The following is a 20,996-nucleotide window of genomic DNA, read 5'->3' as shown; positions in this document are numbered from 1 at the left end:
CTGAAGATTAAATTAAATTCGGCTTGTAAGGAAGAGTGGAAAAAGTAGAAAAGTAAAAGCTTCAACTCTGGCTAACCACCTCCACATGGAAACATGGTGGCGGCAGCATCATGCTACAGGGATGCTTGTCATCGTAAATGCTAAAATCTATAAAAGACTTGAGAGTTTGGCAGAGGTTCACCTTCCATCAAGATAATAACTAAACATCAAGCCAGAGCTACAACAGAACAGTTTATTGAAGGTCCAGATTTGAATTCAGTTTGGGGAATAAATGGCAAAAGTTGAAAACTTCTAATCACAGATGCTTTGAGTCATTTAGCAAAGAAAATTGGGTAAACATCAAAGTTTCTAACTGGACAAAGCTGGGGGTCAATATCGGTGTGGAGGGTTTGGTTTTAACATTACAAATATTTGTAAAGAACCTTTGCAAGATCAAAGCAATTTTCAATTAAAGTAAAGCATAAAGCACTCTGAGTCTGACCATTATTTTACTTCCAATAAACCAGGTTTTTGAAGAAGTTCTGGGAAATTACGCCAATGTCTACTGAAGGTTTTTTAGAGATTTTTTTTAAAACAACAGCCGCTTCTCCCCTGATTTCAGTCAATTTATTTGATCTGATAATTCCCAGCAACTGGTTTCTGTTTGTCAGGTTTCTAGGAATCGTCCATCCATCCATCTTCCCTTCAGACCTGCTTTGTTTTTCAGAGTTCTGTGCAGGGGAAGAGATTCAAAGTAGCACAAAATTTGTCTTATGATTAAGACTCCTTCAATAAGTCCTTTGCTTTACACACAGACTTTTATATGGTTCTGATATTTATTTTTTTACTATGTCTCAAATTTTACTTAAAATTAGTTAGAGTAAAATACATAAAAAGCAGGAATGAAGGCTCTTTTATTCAATAGTAAAAGACTGAAATACAGTGAGCTCTTAAAATCTCTGAAGAAAGGAAAGTTGCATGTCCTGTTTCTTCTTTTTCAAAATACAGTTTGTATTACACAACAAATATGTTTTGTTTTGCTTTAAATCTGGAGCTTTTTATCTATATAGTTTTATCTGATGATATTAATTCAACCTTACCTAAGGTAAAGTTTTTTTAAAATGTGGTTTTGTATTGTGTGAGTATGAAGTTAGCTTCTGAAAATACCCCAGATAGTTATTGCAGTTACACCTGATTTTGTCCTTTTTGTTATTTTTTATCATTTATAGCAATCACAAGTCATGTCACCTGACTTCTCACCTTTCCTGACTTTAACAGAGAGCTCTTCCTCATTTGTAGCGAAACGTTATTGGCCCACTGAAGGCGCATTTTGATCCTATTGGTCTGTCTGACTATCAATCAAGAAAAGGAGGCGGGACAACTGCGTTCCGAACGAGGAAATAACAAAAGCACCTTCCAGTAAGCGGTGTCGCTGCTAAAAGCTGCCTTTCTGGGTGAAAATGAGCAAAATGTTGTTGCTCCTCGTACTTTTGAGTTTCCTGAGTCCCGCAGCAGAAGCGCTGGACAACGGGCTGGCTCTGAAACCCACCATGGGCTGGTTGCACTGGGAGAGGTTCATGTGTAACACGGACTGTGACACAGACCCCGACAACTGCATCAGGTAGGAACGAGGAAGCAACTACTTGTTCCTTTAATTAGATTATAGATTAATTTGAACGATTCAAACATAATAAAGTTTCCTCATGGTGGTTATATTTCCCCACACTGATTTGATTGGATCAACAGGATGGTTGACATTTAAAATGTAAATACTTAGACTAGGCTAAAAGTTTCTGAAAAATGGTTAAATAAAAATAAAAAGCAGTTATTCACATTCAAGTTTCAACTGGATTTTGAACATAGAAACTATCTGAAGTTTCCACTTTTAATATCATTTTATTCATTATATTATCTAATCTATCAAACACATTATTCTCTCTATATTTTTGTCATGACTATCAATTCTATTTCATTTCATATATTTACTCATCTTTCCTTTTTGTAGCTCAAATATAAATAAATATTGCCACATTTTTATTCAGGAAGCAAGGCCCTAAATGTCAGTGCCTTGAATCTTGATAACTGTGTTACTTCATATGTGGCAGCATCCAGATACACTGTTATATATACAATGTGTTTTTGTTTTGGAGACATGTTTTCATCCCAATACCTCTCAGCACCTGAATCCTAACTGACAGCCCTGCCTATATCCTCCCGATGCCTTGGCAGTGAGCGTCTGTACATGCAGATGGCGGACATGATGGTGAAGGATGGCTGGAAAGAGGCCGGTTATGAGTACGTTTGTATCGACGACTGTTGGCCGTCCCACCAGCGAGACGCGCAAGGCCGTCTGCAGGCGGACCCCAAAAGATTCCCGGGAGGCATTAAAAAGTTAGCCGACTATGTGAGTTACTGCTATGATAAATAAACCACAAAGTGAAAATAATGGGATGTTTAATAGATTTGGGCTGCAGAATGACCACCATGTAAGTTTGTGATTGAGAAGCATGTCACAATCCTTTTAAAAAGTATTTTTATATCTTGAAATATTTCTGCATTTTATGCTACCACCATAAATTTTTGTTTCTTTCATTGGAGTTTTTGTAACATGAAGTTTTCTCTTCATAGAGTAATTGGTCTCTATAAATTCTCCCTAGGTGTGAGTGTGTGTGCATGGTTGTTTGTCCTGTCTGTCTCTGTGTTGCCCTGCGACAGACAGGCGACCTGTCCAGGGTGAACCCTGCCTCTCGCCCAGAACGTTAGCTGGAGATAGGCACCAGCACCCCTCCTGATCCCACTTGGGACCAGGGTGTTAGAAAATGGATGGATGGATGTATTTGTCCTTCCTAAGTCAATACTTTGTAGTATCATTCTTTGTACAACTGCAGGTGTTATACATTATATTTTTCTCTTGGTTTTATAAATTTCAGATGTTTTTGCCCATTCCTCTCAGTAAATGTCAGTTTGGATATAGCTCTGGCCTTTGCCTGGGGCATGTGTGTTGATCTGTACTGAACTTACTATTTAAAAACAGTAAGTATATGTTTAGTAAGTCTAGTATTTTTGTGCTTTGGGAGGTGAATCTTTGCCTCAGTCTCAAAATGTGTGCTTTTCTTACAGTATTGTCCCAATTTTAGTTCCATTCACCTTCGACTGAGCTCTGATCAGCTTTCGTATCCCTTCACTCTTCATTTAGCTGGAAGGGACAGCAAAGGCTTTTTGAGTTTTAAGCTGCGCAACACTGCCACCTGCTGGTTTGAACATCTCATTATGTTTTCCCTCATTCAGGTCCACTCGAAAGGCCTGAAGTTGGGTATTTATGCAGATGTGGGAGAAAAAACCTGCGCTGGATACCCTGGCAGTTTGGGTTATTATGAGACTGATGCTCAGACATTCGCAGACTGGGATGTGGACCTGCTTAAATTTGATGGGTGTAACTTGAAATGGACTTTGCTCGGAGAGGGTAAGAATTAATTTCAGGATTTAAGTTAATGTTCATTTAAATTGTAAGCTGTGTTGCCAAAGCATGCATGCCCATCCACTCCATTATTTAAAAATATAAGGAGATTGTGTCTATTTCTATCAGGTCATTCTGTTCTCTTCTTGCTTAATTTTTGGGTTTAGGCTACATAAAGATGTCAAAAGCTTTGAACAAAACTGGAAGAAGTATCCTATACTCCTGTGAGTGGCCTTTGTATGAATGGCCTTTCCAGAAGGTGAGGAAAATTCATCTTTCATATCCTTTTTAAGGTGTTTTAAAATATACTAGTTTTTCTCTGCCTCCAGCCAAACTACACCGCTATCCGTGAGACCTGCAACCACTGGCGCAACTTCAACGACGTGTTTGACTCGTGGAATTCGATCAAATCTATCCTGGACTGGACTGCTTCTCATCAGGACATCATTGTCCCCTCAGCTGGGCCCGGGGGCTGGAATGACCCCGACATGGTACTCAACACATCTTTCAATTTGATCCCAAAACATTCAAATACCAAGAAGTTTCTCTGTATCAGAACTTTTCTACTTCTGTTATTCAAAATTAACTTTTTTGTACATTTTGTACGAAAACAGTTCATTCTGAAAGGAGCTTAAAATAGGCATAAGTGAGGAAACTAAAATGTCATTCTCTAAGAATGATTTTGTGCAAAAAATGTAATGTACATGCTTTGTCTAACCCATAGGCCTGTCCTAGTTTGTTCAAGGGTGTATAATACATCACTTATAAAACAACAATATTGGGCTTGTTCATATCAGAGAATAAGCTTGTTCGTGCTTTTGTAAGTTTGCATATTTATGATACTGATCCATTTCTCCAGCTTGTAATTGGGAACTTTGGACTGAGTCATGACCAGCAGGAGTCTCAGATGGCGTTATGGGCCATCATGGCCGCCCCTCTGCTCATGTCTAATGATCTGCGGGACATCTGTCCTCGATCCAAGGAGCTGCTGCAGAACAGACGAATCATAGAAATCAGCCAGGACCCGCTGGGCAAGCAGGGACACCGCTCTGCCAAGGTGGGAGTAAAACTGACAGAAAACACAGATTTCAGCTTCATCTACTCATTCTCTGAACAGTTTTAGACATGAAATTATCTCTTGAAGGCCAATAAATCTGGCTTGTTTTGCAGGGAAATAGTTTTGAAGTTTGGGAGAGACCTCTATCTAAAAACCGCCTGGCTGTCGCCGTCCTCAACCTGCAGGAGATCGGTGGTCCTCGGGGGTTAAGCATGAGCAGCGTCCCTGGCTGGAAGGTCTGTGACCCCCAGTGCAACGTCACTCTAATCCTCCCCCAATATAAAGAGATGGGAGTGCAGACTAAAGAGAGCAAACTCATCTTAAAAGTAAACCCTTCTGGAACAGCTCTGCTGACAGTCACGCCAATCAGCAATGACTTTGGCAAGCTTCACTGGAAGAACACCAACTAAAGAACGTCAAATTGTTACTCTAAATCTCAGGTTTAATCAAGTTTCTAAAAATATTTTTTCTAGATTTTTGCTCTAAAGGTTTTAAACCATTCTTGACACTTTAATACATGACCATTTGTGATTCGCTGTATTGGTAAAGGGCTTTTCCTGCATCCGGATCAACTTAAATCAGCTCAGTTTTATTGTTTTTACACTTAACAGGTTATTTGAAGCCAATTTTTGTTTGTTTTTATTTTCTAGAGACCGACAAACCTTTGCAATGACTTTTGTTAAAAATCATGGTGGATTTCTGCAGACTCTCATAGCAACTTTTGAAACTAAAAGCAATTATGGGTAAACTTTTAAACTCAGTTTGTGATGTTTTTTTTTTTTTTTAACAAATTCTATTTAATAGAATAAATGTGATTCTCAAAGGTGTGTCCATTAATGTTCTGTATCAAACTGCATGAAGATCTCCAGATACAGAAATCTGAACTGATTTTATGAAAAGTTTCAATTTTTTTTCTTTTTAACATGTTTATACAAAAATTTCATTCTTCACATCTATAGTTCTCAAAGCATGAAAAGAAAGCACAAAATAAAAGTATGTTTCAACAAATTTATTGAAAATAGTGACAACTTCATCCAGAGGAATGGACCACAGCTTAAAACTGGATGACCTGGCCCTGTAAAAGGAAACGGAGGAAAATCTGAGTGAAAATGATGCTTCAAGATAAATGCTTCTTTCTGGTTAATAGCTACATAAAATTCAGTCCACTAAGGGTTTAAGTCCCACACACTTCTATCAGTAGGATTACACTTCACCCATTAATACAAAGTCAACACTTCCAGACATTTTCAGGCTTTTTAATGTTAGAACGAATCTGCAACTACAACTTTTTTGACCCGATAGTTGATGCTGCAATTTGAGACTGAAAGCTAAATGCAGCACTCAAGCCTTGTGAATTTTTCTACCAACATTCACACTCTACACACGTTAAATGCCATAATTTTTTTCTATAATACCCACTCAAAATAAATTATGCTCGATAACCAAGAAATTTGTGTTAAATATGTCATTCTAGCATTATGACTACAACAGAATGGCGTGTCTAACTGGAGTAATTAAGTTAAGCAATGCAGCACAAATTTAATAATCTATTATATTAGGATATTTCATCAACTTCTAACATTTTCATGAATTAATACTCTTATCCCTAGAGACACTGTACTGAGGAACAGTTACTGGCAAACTCTTATGTCTTGCATTGAATTGTAGCAAAAAACTCAATGATAGTTGCTTCGTACCTTTCTCTTCTTGTCACCACCCAACTCGAAGTGCTTGCATCTCTTGATGGCGAGCATTCTCTTGGATCTGCAGTTGGGCTCCACGCACTCAAGCCTCAATACGATCTTCTTTGTCGTTTTAGCCTGAAAGAGGTATTGTAGTTCAGTCACAGCTTTCACATGTATTTAGCCCTTTAAATAAAATTACAAGGGAAGGTTGGCGTTACCTTTTTACGGAAAATCGGCTTTGTTTGCCCACCGTACCCGCTCTGCTTTCTGTCGTATCTCCTCTTACCTGCAGAACAGTTTGAGAGTTCAGGGAAAGCACAACAGTTACAATATAAAACAATCTATAAAAGTATCCACACAGCTTAAACTTATTCACATTTGTATTCAATCAATTGTGGAACCTCATTTTGCTGGAACTGCAGTCTCGAGTAAATCTACAAACGCTCTGCTTTCAAATCTTCCCACAGATGCTCAATCGAATTAAACTTTCTGTGGACCGTTTTAATCTACAAAGATACTATCAAATATTCCACTTTAGATCTGGTTGGTTGTTTTAAATTGTTGTTCTGTAGCAAGGTGAACATCCATCCCAGTCAATGTCTTTTACAGCGTTAGCTACGACTGTTTGCATGTCAGTTCACCTAGTTTTGGTCTTACCTGAACAGAGAATTTTCCCAAGTTCCCACAGGTAAATTCTTATATAAAAGCTCAGTTTTAAATCTCTGCAGCTCCATAGTTACTGTTCACAAAACAGCAGTGAATAATTAGCATAAATTAGCATAAAATGAGATCAAATTAGATTAAATTTCACAACTTGAACTGTTAGTTTAGTTTTGCTTAAATTCCAAATTTGCATAAAAATAAAAAATGGAGCATTTAATTTGTTAACGGATTAAATCTGTGGAATAATCTGTCAAAAGAAACACAGGCGAGTAGAAAATCCAGTGCTATCAAGATGTAGAATATTTTCACTCACTTTAGTGCTGCATCACCACATAGGAATCTTTCTTAGATTATTGCCTGTTTTGTGTTAAAAAAGGAGTAGAGGAGTAGGAGCTTATGTAAAACTTTTCTTCCTTCCACACCTTTTCATTCGAAACTAGTTCATATGAAGTGACATGTTAATTTTTAAACTAATATGGTAACTTTACTTGGGAACATCAGAGCAAACTAGTCAAATACAAATGACTTTCGTTTTGTTAATCTTTTTACTATTACAATGCATTACATACATTTCCAGCAAAATACGCTTATGTTGTTCTTTTATGACCAAACATGAAAAGGTTCAAGGACTGTGAATATTTTATACAAAGAACTGCATCAGATCTATGTGGAGAAATTATTTACCCTGCGCATAGAGGGAATCCTTTCCCTTCTTGTACTGGGTCACCTTGTGGGGTTGGTGCTTTTTGCACTTTTTGCAGTAAGTCCTGCGGGTCTTCGGGACGTTCACCTAAATGGCAACACAGAGCATGTATTAGGTAACATACTTCAAGTCTGAGACAAATTATAGCCTTGAAAGCCACATAGTTAGCCTTGACGTTAATTGACAACTGAATAACGATATAATTATGTAAACAACGTGAAACTAAAGCCTTAAAAAAAACACTTTCCTTGTTGGACATACTGTGCTAATCAAGCTAGCTGTTAGCTCTGATAGCATGGTTGCTTTGGGATATTAAAACATCGCAAACATGTGCGGTTCAGTTCCTGTAAACGTGACACAATGCCGTTTTGAATGAATATTTCAGCTACACCATATTCACCCACACTAAGTTCAACATTTGAGGAGAATGGAAGAAGCTAACAGCGGCTCTTCATTGCTAACAGTAACGTTCCTATTTATCTCAATATAACAACATAAATCCGAAACAAAACTGCCAATACAGCCACTATAACATTTATCGAAAAACTGTAACCACATTTGAACTAAAGAAAGTACGACGTGATGCTTTAAATAGCAGGATTGATGTTGATTTTATTAAATGTATTGGTGTAGTCGTTTCATACCATGGTTGCGACCCGATGAGGAGGAAAAAGAGGAAGGACGAGGCCGGAAGCGGTTGTTGAAGTCGATCTCAGCGGAGAATAGCGGCGTGTTCTGCCCCCTAGCGGTGTTGCGTGTCATAATTCGGATTCAGTGTGACCCTATCAGAATAGGGCTTGTTTGCAATGTATCTTGAAATTACATATTGCTGAAATTTGGTTTTACAAAGATAACTGAACTGAATTGAATTTTATTTTATTGATTAGATTTCACTACTTTTGAAAGATCTGTCCATCAATTGTATATCTCAAAGTGAGCTGCATATTTGAAATTATAGTTGTTATAAGCAAGGGCTGTGTTTGGTTCTTGAGTCGTCTTTCTCAGTATTACGACTCAGTGGTAATTTCTCTTAATGAATGAAGTAATAATTTAAAACTTAGGACGTTCTTGCTGTGAGACATCAACTATGCAGTTCTGTAAAATTGAGCAAGCTGTTGAATAGTAAGAAAAAATAAAATTGTAAATGTTAATAAAACAGCAAAAGTCCACAAAGGGTAAAGAAATTACAACACAATACAATTTGTATACAGTAAATCCATGAGCATGTTTTCACTTTTTTTGTCAAAATAAGCCTAATTTTGTTGAATATGATTGACAGGTGAAAGCAATAAAAAGGGTAAAACATCCAAGAGGGTGAATAATTGTTATAGCCACCATAACCAGTTTGTTTTATGAATGTCTCTCCAGGCAAACTGTTAGTTATACTAAAATGGTTTTGCTCCATCCTTTTCATTTAATACAAGTAAACTACATCACTTTTACTAACCACTCTATGTGGTCATTATTAAGTTTATTAAAAACTTAATAATGATCACTTTTACTAACCACTCTATGTGGACAGTAAAAGTGATCATTATTAAGTTTTTATTTCTTCCTCTCTAAACAGTTTCAAATTGTCATTGGACTGAACAAGAAAACTTGTCAGCCAAAAGTGCTACTGCATGCTGCAGCTAAATATGGGGCTCTGAATAATGTTTAACCCGCCTCAAACTTATCACCAAAACTGTCCAGAAGGTTGATATAAAAATGAGCAGGAAGAAAAAGAGGAAGTAAGCGGAGCCGATTCCTCTCTGTGGGTGTGTTTTAACTTCTTGCATCACAGACTATCACACATTTTATGAAGAGCAAGCAGAAGCTTCATGTCAGTTTTTAGGTGCGCTGTGTTTGTCTGATGCTTTGCTGTTTTCAGGTGCAGGGGTAAGTGACCACACTGATTAAAACACTGCGCTGTGAGATCAGTCTGTATTTTCAGCCATTTCTACTTTGAAAAGGTGTGAATTCTCAAGAGGTCTGAAGATAGAGCTGGTCGTGTGCTTAACTAGCCCTGAAACTCGTACGTATATATGCAAATTTTAAAATTGATCGCATTAGAACTGCTGAAGCACATTCCAGATTAATTATGATAATTATTCTTATGTTTGTGAAATGTATGTTCATGCAGCTACATCTGCTGATGAATAAAGAGATTAAGTTGATCAGATAGTTTCATGTGGTTAGAGACTTAAGCTAAATTCTGCCAAGAGTAACATTTGTAGACATTTCACAGATCAACTCAAACTGGTGACTGAAAGCATTTTGTCTCGTCTATATTTGCTCACTGGAATTTTTTTTTTCTAAAATTCCCAGTAAGGATTATCTATGAGGAAACACCAGGGAAAAGGGCATCTTGGGACATTCCTGTTTAACAAAGTGTTTTAAGCTTTGGCTCTGTTTTCTGGCATTTATTATTATTTATTTAAAACTTTCAAACTGATTGTTTCCTACAGTTTAATTCCTCGTGACCAAAACTTGATGGACGTTGAGCTAAAACTGCCAATGCTATGTGTTTTATTTGAAAAGAATGTGAGCATATATGGATATTTATTTACTCTGTCAAGGTCTAAGGCTCACATTGTGCATTTAAATTATGCAAATTACCGTTTTTACAGCAATGCCAGGTAGAAGTGCTGCAGGGTATCGGGTTTCTTCTCCCTTCATATTTCAGTGTAACCCTGATGCAACTTCCCTCTTTAGTTTGCCTGTGTCAGCCACCATGAGTCTACTCTCTTTAAAAAAGACAAAAATAAGCCCCTTTTTTTTTGGTAGCAATAGTGCATATCAAATTCTAACTTATAGTTTAAAATGTTAAAATGTTACAGGGAACATGGACCAGAATCAGATTATCTGAGCTCCCAGCTAAGAGATGTGAAAAAACAATGGTGGTGGCGAATGAGGAATGGGTAACAATGTTTCTCAGAATGGGGAACATCGCTCTCCGACTATGACGGCACAAACAAGGCTAACGAGTGTTGTCGCTGTTGTGTTAAGAAATGTCACCGTTCTAGTGATAGCAGGGAGCGACTGAAGCTTCTTGTAGAGTTACTGTTCCAGTTCAGATGATAAAAGGAAGTGCTCACAGGCCCAAAATAGGTTTAGACTGAACTGCAAACACATCTGACAGAGACTCACTCACTGTGAGCTTTCAGCTGTGTGATGAAAACCTGAGGCTGGCACTGGTGACACTAACTGTGTTTCAAGAAAAAAAGGGGTCTATGGATGCGGTACCACCTCTGGTTCTGCAACAATTTCATCCAAAGCAATCTTTACAACACACAGACTCAGCCTTTAGCAGAACATTTATTACATTTTGATCAATTATCAAGTAACAACTAATTTTTTTCTACAATTCTATAACAAGTAACCCAAATTTAGATTACATAAAACAACATCTTATATTTTCTATAATATAAAAGTGTTATTTCTCTGAGCTCTTCGTACAAAGTATATACCAAGAGCTTTTGAAATGCTAAAATAACAAGTTAGCATTTCTAGTTTTGGAGGTGAAACTTTCAGTTTCTGTGTTACAAGGTGGCAAAAAACAAACAACAGCTGCCATAAACTGAAATGACACTCTGGTTAATTTGCCTGTGTATCTTTAATCTGTTTCTCTGACACACAGTAAATGTGTGGCAGAGAAAGGTCGCTTTGGGATACTTTATACGAGGTAATCCAGGTGAACACGTTTCATACTTCTCCAAATTTCGAGAACTTTATTGAGATAAAGTTCTGGATCTTTGAGTCTTATGTTCCTAATTTGAAGCTCATTTGTTTGTTTGGGGGGGTGAGGGGGGTGTTTGTTAGTTTTTCTTGTGAAAAACAGATAAGCAGACATTTAAATTTGGTATGATTTTCTTATCATATTTAAAAATAACACGGAAACATAAGGGAAGTTTACTTATTTAACATCGTTTCCCCTCTGGGTAATTCAAAATGCTTAACAAAGGACCAGTGGTGAGAAGCAAACAAATCAAAAAGATTGCGAACAAATAAGAAAAGTACCAAATGACCCATTTCTTTATCTAATTCCTATCAACCATCGCCTTTTGTGACTGTCAAAGCCATTTTTTCCCCTGTTCTATTTGTTTAACCCATTCTGTCAAAAATGCTCAACTGAAGGGTGGATGGTGGCAGAATATGAGAAAACAGGCCAGTTTTGTGTGTGTATTAGTTATAAAATGCTTGTATTACTTTAAATTTTAAGTTTGTCCAAACCATCACAGGACAACACGGAGTCAAACAGGACCGACAACCACACTCATTCTCATACCTAAGGGCAATTTAGAGAGACGAATTAACCTGACAGTCATGTTTTTTGGAGGAAGATCCAAAGAAAACCCAGGCATGTATGAGGAAAATACATGCAGAAAGTCCATAAAACCCTGGACCTTCTTAATGTAAGACAACAGTGCTTTGTATTACTGCTTTCTAATGAGAAAATCTTCTATGCACTTCTATGCACCTCAAACATGCTGTCTCACGTTGGTTTTTGCCACAAAATCAACAAAGGTGAACAAGAACATTTCTAAAATCACGATGACTTCGAATTAAAAAACCCCAAAACCTTCCTCCCTAATATAGGCATTGATGTCACGACGGGAAGTATACGGTTGACTAGCGCAAACTGTTATCTGGAAAATTACTAAAGCAACCATGGTACATTTATTTGGGGGGGTTAGATTGCAAATTCCCACAGCTAGTCATATTTTACATCTCTGCCACATTGTCACAGCTGAGGAAAACAGATATGCCAAAGGGGGAAATGCTGGAAACAAAGGGAGCTGCTTGCACGAAATGCAGAGTTTATGCAAACAAACTTTTAATCAGTCACTGATATGCAGTCATGACAAAAGACTCTTTCTTGCTTTGCAGATCTATGGTCTGTCATCTGTTACAGCAGCATTGCTTTGACTGTGAAAAAAGAGCAGGTACTCAAACATTTAGTGGGAGGAACTGGAACAAATGTATTAGTAACATAAGACCCAGTGGTGAAGGGTATGACTTATAACACAAAAAGAGACCGCGGTCAAAGAGTCAAGTTGCTGTTTCACTCCGTTCTGCTACCATAAAATGATTAACCATCGATCACTTGTCTCTTTGCAGATCAAGCGAAACTGAATCATGTCAGACAATCTAATGGAAGAAATCTTCATCAAACGATCTCAGCAGAAGAAAAAGACCTCTCCCCTAAACTACAAGGAGAGGTGGTTCATTCTCACCCAGGAAAAAATAGCCTACTATGACTTTGACTCTGAAAAAGGGGTGTGTACCTAAAGACAAACTGAGCTACATTTAACATTATTTTGGGTGGTAACCTTAAATCTGCATTTTTTTTTTTTTGTCTTCTATTTGTTGAGCAGAAGCGGAAAGGTTTAAAAGGGGCAGTGGACCTAGAGAAGATTAAGTGTGTGGAGACGGTCCAACCAGAACCCAATGCCCCACTGGAGCGCATGTACGCTTTCCAGGTAGATCTTTTCTCAACATACTCTTCAGAAATAAGCTCAAATATAAAGTTCACTGGGTTTAATTTCTAACTTCTTTAATTCAACAGCTTAAAACTGTTGGATTATCAAGTTATAATCACCTGCATTCACAATGCATCACAACAATTTTAATTTGTTTTTTTTCTTTCCAAACTAAAACTGCAAATGTCTGATTTTGTGAAAGTCCATTCTTAAGAAGTGAAACTGTTTCAGATAACATGGGGATTTCAGAAGCAGTCCAGGTGCCACTGTTTGTTAAGTAATGAAAGTAATATATCCTTGATGATATAAGCCATCAAGGAAATCAAAAAGTTCATGCCTTTAATATCTCACATGATAAGTAAAGCACATTAGAAATATTCTCCAAAAAAATTATTCACAATTTCTGTTTTAAATGTCCTATTCTTATCTTCTTTTAGTTTAATTTAACTGACAAATTGTTTTCATTAAGAAAAAAGTAATCAGTTTGTTTTATATTTTCTCACACGAAAAAAATTTCTGTTTTGAAGCTGGAAAAAGGTACCGACAAATCCGTAGAAGTTTAAAATTTAATCTAGGACCTAGGACACCAAAATCCAAGATGGCTGCCTTAATATTAAACATTGTGATATTTATAAAAGAATTACATGTTTCTATGCATCTCATTAAATCAGTCCAGCGTACCAAACTTTTTTCAATAAACGTGTCTCTACAGGTTTTGCCACTCTTTTGTGCCCAATCACCACTATTTTATCAATTTCCTACTTCCATTTCATATCCATAACCAAACCAGTTCATATCCATGCTAATGCCATTAGAAATTACTTTCATTGTAGCTATTGATTTTATGATTTTCATCGCAATATCAAAAAATGCTCGAATCAAACATATAATGTAACAAATGTAAATAATCTATATTACACTCTTTTGGTTCTGATCCAGGTTGCACCACTTGACTCTTATTATGACACCTTATCAAACTGAATAAATAATAATTACATCTATTAAGGGAAGCAGTTATCCAAACCAACCTGACTGTATGTGAAAATATAATTGTTCCCCTTGTTAGATTAGGAATAAAAATGTGATTGGCAACCTGTTTGGAGAGCTGCCATCAAATTCACAAGTCACATTCAGAATGATTACTGTTCACTTAACAGAAATTTCTCTGACAAAAGGAAGTGGGTCAAAAAAGCAAGACATCATGTTCCTATCTAAAAAAACCAGCTGAGAAACAAAGATTATGACACATATCAGCCTGAAAAGGGTTGCACTACTGCTTTTTGAACCTGTCACTGGAAGATAATTAGAATTACATGAGATGTAAATGGTACCCAGTACAAATAGGCACCAGCATATATTTATCCAATGACATCCAAAGCAGTTTTTTAAACCTTTCAAATTTATGAATATCCTGTTTTATCAGGGTAGTTTTAAAAACATTCCAAAGTTCTGCTATTGGTACTGGAGGCAGATTTTGAGAGCAGTACTCTTAATTGATTCTGTCTTTTTCCACAGATCATTTATGATGAAGGGCCGTTGTACATCTTCGCAAAAACTGACGACATCCGAGCATCATGGATAAAGAGGCTAAAAGAATGTGAGTAAAACAGATTTAGACTTCAATGTTGCGTTCATCTCATAAACTTTGGTGTATTTATCTCAACATCTTGTGTGACAGAGAAGTTGGATGTCCATGCAAATGCTGATTTGATGTAAATGTGCTGTGCATGAATTCATGCGTCCTAATGTTGCTCATAGTGGTCCGCTTCAACAAAGATCTGATGCAGAAGTATCATCCCTGTTTCTGGGTGGATGGGGTGTGGCTTTGCTGCCAGCAGGAAGTTAAACAAGCTATGGGCTGCAAAGTTCTGGAAAGTTCTGCTAAAAATGGTAAGAACGACACTTATGTCAGGTTGAATATGAAGTTGAATCAAAACATGGATTTTTGAAGTTTTAAATCATTGATGCATTCATTAACAACAGGTTTTAAATCTTCACCGAGTCGACGAATGTCCAGAAAACCACTTCCTCCAACCCCAACAGAAGTATGGCCAGTTCATTTAGATTCATATTATAGACCCGTTTGTTCTGAATTTACCAAACACCTAAAATTGTTTCAGGAAAAACATGGTCGCCCTTTGCCTCCAGAACCACCTGAGCCTCCAGCACAGTCTGCAAGCATGACTGTAGTAGCTGAGTACGATTACACACCAATGACTCCCCAGGACCTGGAGTTGAGGAAGGACGAGGAGTACACCATCCTGGAGAGGTCCGACCCCAACTGGTGGAAAGCCAGAGACAAATACGGGTGAGACAGCTTTAATACAGCAAAGCAAAACAATACAGATTTGCAGTAATGGATTTACACAAAAATATATTAATCCTAAGTGTTTTCATTCTTTGGGTCATAAGAATATGAAATAGGAACCCTTTGCACCACGATGAGTGAAAAAGAAAAAGGAACAACCTCAAAATATCTGAATCCTTTGAACTTTAAAAATAAAATGCATTATGCTTCCAAAGATATATTTTTTGATGATTTGACACTTTTCTGGACATCTTTTTTCTGCAGGAAAGAAGGCTACATACCAAGTAATTATGTGGTGGAATCAGAAAAAGGGCTTGAAAGATTTGAGTGAGTTCAAAAATACTGTTCTGCCCACAAATTGGTGTTTGATATTGTACATGACTCTATTTTATTAGAGAGTCATTTTAATTATTTGAATTATCTTAATTTTATTGTGCAACTTCATCGCTTATAGTCCATTCTTCTAGTAGAGTAAAGTGTTTATTTTCACAGCTGGTACTGCAAAAACATGAATCGGAGTCAAGCAGAGCAGCTTTTAAAAAATCTGAGGTAAACACAATACTGCTTGATTTATCTGTCCTCCCTGTAAACTGAAATGACAAACTGTAAGAAGTTTTAAAATTATGAAATGGGTTTCCCTTCCCAGAACAAAGATGGAGGTTTCCTCATACGAGACTCAAGCAAAGCCGGGAAATACACTGTGTCTCTGCTCACCAAAGGTGGCGTGTAAGTAACCTCACTGGGTTAAACACTACTGCCATTTATGTAGTTCATCTCCTGGCTCCACTCATGCATGAACTTATGAAAAGAAGAACTGTGCATACTGAAAGCGGAAACTGCAGACCACAGAGGGACGGAGATGTAAATTATTCATGCAAAACTTGGGCTAATCTATGTCCAGAATTATTATTTTTTTGTTAATCTCACTCTGAAGCCAACTGTGGATAACAGTGAGGAGATATTAACTGCACAGCCATAAATAAGACATGCCTGGCTTCATGTGATATTCTCTTTTTCTCTACAGGGAAACAGGTGGAAGCTGCAGACATTATAACATCTGCACAACCCCGCAGGGCCAGTTTTACCTGGCAGAAAAGCATCATTTCAATACTATCCCAGAGCTGATCAACTATCACCAGCACAACGCAGCAGGTCAATACTACATCTGGTCACTGTGACAGCCAACATAACTCCTTTTACAAGCTGCAAATATCCTTACCTGACATTTATTGCAAAAAGAAAAAAAATATTAATATTTTCCTGATTAATTTCAGGTTATTTATTTTTTTTGTGGCCTTACCTGTTGGTTCTCATTACAATCAAACAAGCACAGTTTTAAAAATGTGCTACAAAAATCTGAACGTGGAAGCAGTTTTGATTGTAACAGCAAATGGAGGAATTACAAGACATTCCTCATTTATGCAACACAAGGCATACGTTTAATGCCATAACTCCAACAGAGTGCAACCATATATGGTCTTGGTTGGTTTATTTATAAACAAAATTTGCAGGATTGTCTAGAAATTAGACAAACAAGATTTTTTTAGTATTTGATCCACTAACCTACAATTATGAAATCAATAAGGAGAAAATAGGCCAATTCTACAGTATGTTTGATAGAAGGAACTCTAGAACTGGATTGTTTCACTTGCCTCCAAACATTTGTTGAGAACTGCGATGCCCTTTTCCATCTGTCTTGAGAATCAAACATATAGTAGTTTTATAATTCTCTAAATTTAATTCTTGTTAAGTTTATTACATTTCTTATTTTTATTTTTCTTCTGTAGAAAGGCTCAAGGTCATATAATGTGTTACTATGACATTATTTTGTCAGATCTTATTTGACAGAATGTACTTGAACCTAAAAAGGCACAAGTGTCTAAAGTAGATAAACAAGATATGTGAGGAAGGAAGAAAACCATCAGTTTTGGCTGTATAATATATTAATGTAGTTCAAAATGTTGAACTACATTAATTTCTGCAAATCATTGCAGAAATTATAAATAAGTTTTAAATTTGCTATACATTTTTGCTATACATCTAAAATATAGTCAGTATTACTGAGACTAGAACTGGGCAGCAGAATCAGGAAGCTGACATGACCATAAAACATGTCTCTCCTATGATTCTGCATGTTCATACAAACATATTTGTTTACCTCGATAACTCGGTTGCAAAGTCCCTCTCGGTGCAGCTGCAGGTTTAATTTGCTAAAGCTTATTACTCTTACTAGATACTGACATACATAGGATGATATGTTTTTTTTAGCCAAAAAAGACTCTCTATATTTCAGTTTAATTTATTTATATACTGTAGGTCACAGCCAATGTTCAGGTCCGATAATGGGGATAGTTTAAGATACAGAAAATAAAAAAAATGCTGATTCAAGATAAGCTGTACAGGAAAATCAGCAGACTTTACGCACACTTATATGCACCTCTTTTTGACTTGCCAATGTGGTTTTGTTTTTTTCCAATCACCAGGTATGGTCAGCAGGCTGAAGCACATTGTATCCAATCGGGCACGACCTCCATCCACAGCAGGATTGGGTTACGGTAAGAGCATATTTGAACTACAGTCAATCAAACTTTCAAATATTGTTGTTCTCTATCAAGACATAACAGTTCCCCTAATTAATTTGTTAAAGCTGAAGGTATGACGACACATTTTTTTTCTAATTGAAAAGTGTTGAAATTAAATCTGCTGTGTATTCTAAAAATAAAAATAAACACTTCTGAAGCACTTTTATAAGACACAAGACATATTTAGGAGCCTTATAATAGAGTTTCCTAAATTAGTCTTGCGTGAAAATGGCTGATGCCACTGGGGCACTGTGTGATATGAGAAACTTTTGACAAGACTAAACTTCCTTCTCTTTGTGTTGCACTTAAAGGCTTGTATTTTGTGCAATTTTAAGTATAAGATTGTCTTAAAAAACTGAAGCCAAAGACAAACTGGGCATTCTGAAATAACCAAAAAACAGTAATGTCCAAACTTTAAGGGAACAGTCTATACCTTTCATACTTGCTTAAGTTATTCTCTACAGAATAATTTGTTTGTTTTTAAGTTAATTGTCTCACAGTGTATCCACATTTTATTCAGAGTTTGGATTTTCCAAGTTCACAAAATAAGAATGTGTATGCATTTAATGGTAGTAAATGTGGGGGAGTTTAATATTACAGTATTAGTTTGTCATGAAATAAAAAGAGAAAAATTGAAAATATTTTAAATGGAGTTATAGCTACTGTCTTTATGCCAATTAGCTGTTTAATCTTACATCTTTTGGTCAAGCTGACTCATTGTTTTCACACAATTCTGCAAGGGAGCTATAAAGCTTGTCAAATTTACTTCTTAACTTCTGCTTCCAAGTTTCAAGCACTGAAATGCATCTTACTTTCTTCAGGTGTTTGGGAGATCGACCCTCGTGATCTAACATTCATCAAAGAGCTGGGAAATGGCCAGTTTGGAGTGGTGAAGTATGGGAAGTGGCAGGGCCAGCATGATGTGGCCATTAAGATGATTAAAGAGGGCTCCATGTCTGAGGATGATTTTATAGAAGAAGCCAAAATCATGATGTAAGGCTACAGAACTTATGTGTCAAATGAGGAAAGCATAAATGCATTGAAAAAAAAACGAAAAAAAAACTACTTAACTTTCTTCTAATTTTTCTCAAATAAGGAAGCTTCGCCATGAGAATTTGGTGCAGCTGTATGGCGTCTGCACCAAACAAAGACCTATTTATATTGTGACTGAGTTCCTTGCAAATGGCTGCCTTCTGACATACCTAAAAGAAGGCCTGAAGCAGCATCCAACAACCGTCCAGCTTCTTGAGATGTGTAAAGACGTATCAGAGGGCATGGCCTATCTTGAAGTACAGCAGTACATCCACAGAGACCTGGTGAGCAACAAGGACATCCTATTAATAAACAGTAGCAAAAAATCTCAATCAATTCCAATTAGGGACTGGATAACCTCTGGTTTGGTATTACATGATAAGGCTAGAAGTTTAATGATTATGCTTGATCCACAATGTGTTGTTTGTTTTATCTTTAGGCTGCCAGGAACTGTCTAGTAGATGCTAATGGCACAGTCAAAGTGACTGACTTTGGTCTGTCAAGGTAAAGCGTTTAATGTGTAACAAAATTGAAAAAAATAAAATAGGCATGTGAGTGTACAATGCTGTGTTAAAAATCCTTTCCCATGCCCCTAGATATGTTTTGGATGATGAGTACACAAGCTCAGCAGGCTCAAAGTTCCCAGTTCGCTGGTCACCTCCAGAAGTACTGCTTTACTGCAAATTCAGCAGCAAGTCTGACATCTGGGCCTACGGTGAGGAAATGCAGCTGTTTATTTCTTCTTATTTACTGCCAATGAAATTACAAGAATGGTAGTTTTAAACTTTAAAGGTGAACTTTATCTGTTTATAAATTTTGCAAACTTTATGGACTTTGTGTCTGATTATGACAGTATCTGGTGCAGTGTTTAAACATAAAACACCAAGGCCAATATGCTAGTTTTCCATTTGAATTAAGCAATTTTACAACCACAGACAAAAAAATTCTGAAAACTGTCAGGTACTAAGCAGACAACAAACTTTAGTGGACATTCAGAAAGCCTGGAAAGAGGTGATAAATGATAATGACTCAAGACTTATGCAAAGCATCTTTTCTGAGTGGTTTCAGCTCTTTAAACATTTCTTTGTTCTTCATCAGGCGTTTTAATGTGGGAGGTGTACACTCTGGGGAAGCTTCCATATGAACGCCTCAACAACACGGAAATAGTGGATCAGGTGTCCCGAGGCCTGCGCCTTTTCCGTCCACAGCTGGCCAATGAAAAGGTCTACAGCATCATGACAAGCTGTTGGTCTGATGTAAGCTCTTTTCCTCTCACATTCAGAAAATACTGACATGAAAAGCGTTAACAATCAATGTTTGCCTTTGTTGTACAGAAAGCAGATGAGAGACCCACCTTTCAGGAGCTGGCACTGACTGTTCAGGATTTGCTGTATGAACTCCAATAGACCAGAGAATAATTTATGTAACACAAAAAAACTTCTCTGATCCCCGTAGAAAAGCTCCTCATGGATCCCTGAAGACAAAGCATCGTTAATACAATTGAAACCTTCAATGTGGGAGTGAGCAGCATTTTAAGGCTTATCTAGAATGTGAATAGGTTTAATGCAAATGTCACTTTTAGTCACTAGCTTTCTCATCACATTAATAAAAATGCAATCCTATGAATCCTATTTAGATTTTTTTTATATTATACTGAAGGTTGCTCAATTAAAGCATGATATTTTTGTTTCTTGTACTCTGAAATCATTGCAAACACCTTTGTATGTGAAAATAACCTTTGTAAGCTAATATGTGTTGCACAAATAAACACCAAGTAAGAAGGGCTTGCAAATGTATGAAATACAAATATCAGCAATTTTCAGTTTATATTCAATCTATTTGCACAAGCATTTTTAAACAAAGCAGATGTTTTTATAGAAAAATATCTGGAAGCATTACTGGTCTTAAAAACATTCCTCCTTTATCCATCCATTGCTTTCCTCCAATAAAGCTAATAAAATACCACAAAAAGCATAAATATTCAAATACCATACAGTAAATGGTATAATTAATACATACTTTATGTTTCTTAAACAAAGACAAAGTTTATAAATATTTTTAACAGCAA

General features: G+C 36.7%; 3 protein-coding genes across 3 annotated transcripts; 2 read left to right on the top strand and 1 right to left on the bottom strand.

Annotated features, from left to right (window-relative positions):
* The first annotated feature begins 1,359 nt into the window (after nt 1–1,359).
* LOC129360714 (alpha-galactosidase A-like) lies at nt 1,360–5,437 on the top strand. Its single transcript, XM_055031090.1, has 7 exons — nt 1,360–1,600; nt 2,209–2,383; nt 3,268–3,442; nt 3,604–3,695; nt 3,766–3,927; nt 4,296–4,493; nt 4,607–5,437. The coding sequence occupies exons 1-7, from the start codon at nt 1,440–1,442 to the stop codon at nt 4,901–4,903; spliced, it is 1,260 nt and encodes a 419-aa protein (XP_054887065.1). The 5' UTR covers nt 1,360–1,439; the 3' UTR covers nt 4,904–5,437.
* A 50-nt stretch (nt 5,438–5,487) lies between these two features.
* LOC129360715 (60S ribosomal protein L36a) lies at nt 5,488–8,287 on the bottom strand. Its single transcript, XM_055031091.1, has 5 exons — nt 8,189–8,287; nt 7,526–7,631; nt 6,397–6,464; nt 6,191–6,313; nt 5,488–5,568 (listed from the first exon to the last, which is right to left on the bottom strand). Exons 1-5 carry the CDS (start codon nt 8,189–8,191, stop codon nt 5,548–5,550), a joined length of 321 nt encoding a protein of 106 aa, XP_054887066.1. The 5' UTR covers nt 8,192–8,287; the 3' UTR covers nt 5,488–5,547.
* Nucleotides 8,288–9,347: 1,060 nt separating this feature from the next.
* On the top strand, nt 9,348–20,711 carry LOC129360810 (tyrosine-protein kinase BTK-like). The gene is made up of 18 exons (XM_055031244.1): nt 9,348–9,422; nt 12,645–12,803; nt 12,902–13,006; nt 14,522–14,603; nt 14,765–14,896; nt 14,990–15,051; nt 15,127–15,314; nt 15,579–15,641; nt 15,807–15,855; nt 15,955–16,040; nt 16,339–16,466; nt 17,798–17,869; nt 18,718–18,889; nt 18,993–19,212; nt 19,368–19,432; nt 19,525–19,643; nt 20,027–20,184; nt 20,263–20,711. The coding sequence occupies exons 2-18, from the start codon at nt 12,663–12,665 to the stop codon at nt 20,332–20,334; spliced, it is 1,914 nt and encodes a 637-aa protein (XP_054887219.1). The 5' UTR covers nt 9,348–9,422; nt 12,645–12,662; the 3' UTR covers nt 20,335–20,711.
* The last annotated feature ends 285 nt before the right edge of the window (nt 20,712–20,996 follow it).

This window comes from Poeciliopsis prolifica, unplaced genomic scaffold (assembly GCF_027474105.1).
Source record: "Poeciliopsis prolifica strain line A6 unplaced genomic scaffold, Auburn_PproV2 SCAFFOLD006, whole genome shotgun sequence".
In the NCBI taxonomy this organism is placed as follows: Eukaryota; Metazoa; Chordata; class Actinopteri; order Cyprinodontiformes; family Poeciliidae; genus Poeciliopsis; species Poeciliopsis prolifica.
Note: the sequence above shows the minus strand (reverse complement) of the source record. Positions and strands in the feature narration are given on the sequence as shown.

Bases quoted from the DNA above. Each gene is read 5' to 3' on its own strand.
- LOC129360714 (XM_055031090.1), top strand. From the start codon at position 1,440: ATGAGCAAAATGTTGTTGCTCCTCGTACTTTTGAGTTTCCTGAGTCCC. The intron at 1,601-2,208 runs GTAGGAACGAGG...ATGCCTTGGCAG, and splicing joins GACCCCGACAACTGCATCAG to TGAGCGTCTGTACATGCAGA. The intron at 2,384-3,267 runs GTGAGTTACTGC...TCCCTCATTCAG, and splicing joins TTAAAAAGTTAGCCGACTAT to GTCCACTCGAAAGGCCTGAA.
- LOC129360715 (XM_055031091.1), bottom strand. The intron at 6,465-7,525 runs GTAAATAATTTC...ACTGTTCTGCAG, and splicing joins GGATTCCCTCTATGCGCAGG to GTAAGAGGAGATACGACAGA. The intron at 5,569-6,190 runs GTACGAAGCAAC...TTCCTTTTACAG, and splicing joins GTGGTGACAAGAAGAGAAAG to GGCCAGGTCATCCAGTTTTA.
- LOC129360810 (XM_055031244.1), top strand. From the start codon at position 12,663: ATGTCAGACAATCTAATGGAAGAAATCTTCATCAAACGATCTCAGCAG. The intron at 14,897-14,989 runs GTAAGAACGACA...CATTAACAACAG, and splicing joins GGAAAGTTCTGCTAAAAATG to GTTTTAAATCTTCACCGAGT. The intron at 15,315-15,578 runs GTGAGACAGCTT...TTTTTTCTGCAG, and splicing joins AAAGCCAGAGACAAATACGG to GAAAGAAGGCTACATACCAA.